The sequence below is a fragment of the Schistocerca americana genome, chromosome 2 (assembly GCF_021461395.2).
Source record: "Schistocerca americana isolate TAMUIC-IGC-003095 chromosome 2, iqSchAmer2.1, whole genome shotgun sequence".
NCBI lineage: Eukaryota > Metazoa > Arthropoda > Insecta > Orthoptera > Acrididae > Schistocerca > Schistocerca americana.
The window spans coordinates 117,536,948-117,542,493 of record NC_060120.1 but is presented as its reverse complement, the minus strand read 5'-3'; the positions used below and the strand labels follow the sequence as shown (position 1 = coordinate 117,542,493).

General features: G+C 39.7%; 1 protein-coding gene across 1 annotated transcript; it reads left to right on the top strand.

Moving 5' to 3' along the window:
* Positions 1-2,736: 2,736 nt before the first annotated feature.
* LOC124595326 (60S acidic ribosomal protein P1) lies at positions 2,737-5,189 on the top strand. The gene is made up of 4 exons (XM_047134028.1): positions 2,737-2,927; positions 3,002-3,155; positions 3,709-3,813; positions 5,109-5,189. Exons 1-4 carry the CDS (start codon positions 2,856-2,858, stop codon positions 5,120-5,122), a joined length of 345 nt encoding a protein of 114 aa, XP_046989984.1. The 5' UTR covers positions 2,737-2,855; the 3' UTR covers positions 5,123-5,189.
* The last annotated feature ends 357 nt before the right edge of the window (positions 5,190-5,546 follow it).

Sequence of the window (5,546 nt, the reverse complement as noted above, 5' to 3'; positions counted from 1 at the left end):
GTTAGTGGTCTCTGCCATTTATCACAAGAGGTCGGCCTGAACACTTTTGTGCTGTACGCATCTCTTTACGTTTCAGCTTCACTATCACAACGGAAACAGTCGACCTAGGGATGTTTAGCTGTGTGGAAATCTCGGTTGCAGACGTATGACACAAGTGACACCCAGTCACCTGACCACATTCGAAGTCCGTGAGTTCCGTGGAGTGCCCCATTCTGCTCTCTCATAATGTCTAATGACTAATGAGGTCGCTGATATGGAGTACCTGAGTACCTGGCAGTAGGAGGCAGCACAATGCACCTAATATGAAAAGCGTATGTTTTGGGGGGTGTCTGGAAACTTTTGATCACATAGTGTATATAGTCGACGACAAAGCTATTTTTTGACTATATGTGCAAACAAACAACTCAAGACCGGTGTCGAATTAATGAATGCTGAACGAGTGCAGATCCACTTACTGGCACTTGCTGAAACCCTTGAGTGACAGTAGACGATGTTGCACAGACCAGTAAGTTGAATGGCTTTTAAATTTTCTGTCATCGGCAAGGTGTTCTTACAGCCGGCTGGTTGGCAGGTGCAGTGGTAGGATGGTCCATACGAAAATTTTTTGTTGCCACTGGGAACCCGAGTTTACACATGGTGGTTTCATTCTGCTCTTCGAACAGAGACTGTAAGTTACTTGAAGAAATACAGAAGCCTGCTAGCTTATTGCATTTCTCCAAGAACTTTAATCAACAGTCATGCCGTGTGGGGTAGTCATGTGGTCTGAGGCGTCTTGCAATGGTCCACGCGGCTCACCCCATTGAAGGTTCGAGTCCTCCCTCGGGCATGGGTGTGTGCGTCCTCCTTAGCATAAGTTAGTTTAAGTTAGGTTAGTGTGTAAGCTTAGGAACTGATGACCTCAGCAGTCTGGTCCCATAAGACCTTACCACAAATTTCAAGATTTTTCCAACAGTCATGGAGTTTAACCGCTATTAAAGACGATTCCAACAGATGGCGATGATGATGTTTGGTTTGTGGGGCGCTCAACTGCTGGTCATCAGCGCCTGTACCAGGTCCCAATCTTTACACTGCCCAGTTTTTGTACACAGTCCAGACTAACCACTGTCACGAATGATGATGATGATGATGAATTAATGAATACAATGCAAACACCCAGCCCCAGGCAGAGAAAAATCCCCAACCTGGCCAGGAATCGAACCTGGGACCCTGTGATCCAGAGGCAGCAACGCTAGCCACTAGATCACGAACTGCGGACTTCCAATAGATGGTAACAGAACGGCAGGCGACGTCAACGTCAAATGGTCGTATGCTCACAATAGGCGGATCATCAACATGTCATTTCTCTTAACCCAGTACTGAAAATGGTGTAATGAAATACGGTATGTCATTATAGTGTCAGAATTAAGGAACAGCTAATGCTAAAGATTATTGACAGCAAAAGTGAACTTCATAGTGGATGTTCTTGATAAAGTTTGTGTGGTAGACTACTGAAAAGTGAAACAACAAGGAAAGTGTCATTCAATTAATTCAAGAAATCGACATGTATTTGCTATCAAAAATATGTACATACAAATACATCAGACAGTATTTGTAAGGCAATACGTTACATTTATCTTATCCATTCCGTTTCCAAGTTTAAATAATGTGGAAACAACTACCTTCATTTTTCTTCTTCAATAGAGCTGATTTATTCAGTGTTGAAGAAAGGTTACTTGATAAAATTTACTTATCAATTTATGTTCTTATTCATGCACAGTATAGGCTTCTTCTCTGTGCAGGTACTGTAAAACTTCTCTTTCGCTATCAGGTACCTGGCCTCCTTTTGTGGAAGAGCATTCAAGGCCAATTCAAACTGGCCATCGCGTCACGTCACTTTCCGTCCCGTCAAAACATTTTGCAATGCATTTAAATGGCGCCATCCGTCCTGTCACAGCAGAGCACCGCCACAGTTTCTCAGGAAGAAAGTTTTAACGGTCATCTGTCCGTTACTGACCAAGTGACCCCCAAGCTCATTTCCTCCCTATATACAGTTATGCGCAGATATTCCTATCTATTTTCATCGCGCTTTTCTTGGTTTATATAAACTGTTTGTTGTTCGTTATTTGATATAAATTGTTTAGTTTCGTTATTTCTTTTTTAAAATTTATAATAAATAAAGATTAACTGAAGCATTGAGGTAGCAGTCTAAATTGTATGATACAAGTGTACTAAATTACTCGCCCTCTACTGCATTTATAAAGTGGGTACTTATAGATATTGGTGTCTTATTTCTTATTGTACAACGAAATGGATTGCAATGTGGGTGCAACTTGTTATGAAAAAGTATTGTGGATAGAAACAAATTGATTAGTAGGTGGACTTTCTTTTAAAGTTGTCATCCATTTGTAGTGTTTCATAAAGAAATGAACTGAAATCTTCAGACACTGAAAAAAATTTGTTTAAATATATGTAGCGTGACGTGACGTGCCGGGGCGACCAGCGTGGATAGCACCATTTGAAATGCTTTGCAGAATGTTTTGACGGGATGCGACGTGGCGGAAAGTGGGAATTGGCCTCTAGCAGTAAACGTTGACGCCCGTTTCCGCTCTGTCGACGTCATTTGAAATAGATTGTAAATTACTTGACATTCCGTGCCTTCAAGTGTGAATCGACTTTTTGTGTTGATTGTTTGACCATCGATCAAATGAAGTACTTGCATTTTGTCTTCAGCGGAAATTCAACATCTTTGAAATGAAGAAGTGGGAATTGTGACGAACGGGCTTCCTCTTGCACATGTGCTTGTTCTCGTAAGGAGCTAAGGCCTGTTTGGCGACTTGCACTTGAAATTAGGTAGCAAAGGAGATACTAAGGACATCATGTCTAACAAGTCTGAATTAGCGTGCATCTACTCTGCCTTGATTCTCGTTGACGATGAGGTCGCAGTAACTGTAAGTAATTTCTAACTGCGTAACGTTGTTTGATTCTCAGTGACATTGGTTATAATATAAAATTTTTGTTTAAGGGCGAGAAAATCCAGACTATTCTGAAGGCAGCAGCAGTGGATGTTGATCCGTACTGGCCAGGATTGTTTGCAAAGGCACTGGAAGGAATTAATGTTAAAGATTTAATCACAAACGTGGGTGCTGGCGTTGGAGCTGGTCCCGCTGTTGGAGCAGGTGAGTGTTTCTTCTTGGTAGTTATTTTCTTTCTTTATGTGTAGTAGTAGTAGTAATAGTAGTAGTATTTGTTTGTAACTTAGTTACTTGGCCAACATTAGGCAAGTCCACGACATACTCAGATTCAAATTACGCGAATTGTGTTGGTATATGCAATTGAGTACTTAACAGTAAGACGTTAGAGCCCCACCAGTAGTATTTCTTCTTCCCATTAGCACAATTTTGCGCTCTCCAGGGGGAAATGAATTTATGCCGAAGTTACGAACGTTATATTAAATCTGGGTTTGGCATTAACAATTAAACGCTCGACGGGATATATAAGCTAATAAGACATGGGCTGTGTATTAGTTGTATTTGCATTATTATACCTAACGTAGTTTCTGGATTCTTTCATCAAAGAGGAAATACAGGGCAATGCTAGCCTGTTTTGAGAGTTGCTGGACTATTTGCGTAGTGTGCTTTCCAGCAGTAGTCAAAACTTTATTTCTAAGTTTCTTATGGCGGTTTTGAAACGTTATTAAAACAATTTACTATGAAACTTTGGTTTTTACAGCCCCAGCTGCTGCCGGTGCTGCTCCAGAGGCTGCGCCAGCTGAAAAGAAGGAAGAAGCCAAAAAGAAAGAAGAATCGGAGGAATCTGATGATGACATGGGTTTTGGTGAGTTACTTCATAAATGGATTATGGCCCTGTACAGCTTTGTAGGTTATAATCAGAATAACATGTTGTTGGTTGGGTATTACGTACTTACGAAGAATGTTTAATGACGGCAAGTTTCTGCAGCTCTCTCTCACTTACAAAGTTCATGTTGATAGTCATTGGAAAATGGGGTCTAGTGCAGCAGGGGATACAACCCGTCGGCTTTGAACAATGTCATTCCTTAGTCATAGATAGTAATGTCTTCACTTCGAGGCATAGATAATAAAGCAGTTCTGTGTTCTAATAGGCGCTATCATTAAAATAATTGAATGTGAATCTAAAAGCGATCACTTGATATTAGATTCAGATGCTTCAGTAGCTGATAAGTGTTTTTTGGCTTTAAAAAAAAATCTCACAAGATAGAATAAACTGATACTGCTTTATGCTAGTAATAGCGGAGACAAAATAAACAGCACATCTACAATTTGTATCCCGTGTTCCACTTAGGGTTTACTGAAGCGGAGGATAAATCGTTCAGGTGAAGAACAGGACAGTAATGCTAGTGAAAACGAAGAAATCGCCTTACGACAAACTCGTATTCCGGACTGTACTTAAGCAAAACACTTCAAATGAGCTTTTAATTTGTATCGGGTTTCATTTGCGGTTTAGTGAAGCAGGGGATACATAGTTCAAGTGAACAGCAGGACAGCAATGCTAGTTGAAACTAAGAAATCGACTACGCTGAACTTGTATCCCGTACTGCACTTAATCAATACAGTTCGAAAGACTTGAGATAAAACTGACATACATGTAACGTGATGTATTCTTTGCTAGTGATTTCATTCATTTCTTTCCATTGTATTTTGCGGAGAAATGCTAAGATACAAACACGCGATATCGTTAACGTGAAAATACTACTGGCCCTTACATATGTGAAATAAAGTTTCTCTCTCGCATTCCTTTGTTTCTCAACATTCTCCTCAGCTCTTTCATCGTTGTAATACATGCTCTCTGGCGACTTGTGACATCATTGTTCAAAGCCGACGGGTTGTATCCCCTGCTACACTAGACCCGGAAAATGTTACTTTCAGTTGTAGTTGGCAAAGGACGAGCAATTATAAATGTAGTGAAAATGTGTATGTAATTTGTGATTGAGAGATAAGTTTAAATCTGGAAATATACATTTAGATTTGAGATGATTAACTGTATTAGCTTCTGATACAAGTGAAGATAAAAATTCTATGATGCATTCGCAGTACAATTACTAATTTTCAGTGGCAGATTTCGAAATCCTAATTCTGAATCTTTTGTTTCAGGTCTCTTCGATTAAATTGTTTCATTCCACATGGAGTTGTACAGTTTTATTGTACATTAATTGAATAAAGTTTTCTAATCAATTTTGTACTGTCTTTCATTGTGAAGCTTTCCTGAAATACAGTTTTTCAGATGTGGACTGTAGCACAGACGAACAAACAAAAAAACCGAAGTGGTATTTAAATGAGAGCGTTTTGTAGTATCCTGATCTTGTTGCAGGGGGATATTATTTTGAGTACTTTGAGATTGTGGAGAAAAGTAGATTGAATTTTTAGAGGAATGGTTCTATTAAAGTGCTCGCTAGTCACGTCTGCATTTACCAGGATCAATATCAATGGAACACATTCCAAGTGAAACTTGGAGTGTGAAGAAGTGTGGTGTTGGTGTCGGTGAATTTTTCAGCCCATAATTATGGTTTCAATGAAGATTTGAAATAATTG

Coding starts and splice junctions, on each gene's coding strand:
- LOC124595326 (XM_047134028.1), top strand. CDS start 2,856: ATGTCTAACAAGTCTGAATTAGCGTGCATCTACTCTGCCTTGATTCTC. Junction 2,928..3,001: donor ACGATGAGGTCGCAGTAACT/GTAAGTAATTTC, acceptor TTTTTGTTTAAG/GGCGAGAAAATCCAGACTAT. Junction 3,156..3,708: donor TGGTCCCGCTGTTGGAGCAG/GTGAGTGTTTCT, acceptor TGGTTTTTACAG/CCCCAGCTGCTGCCGGTGCT.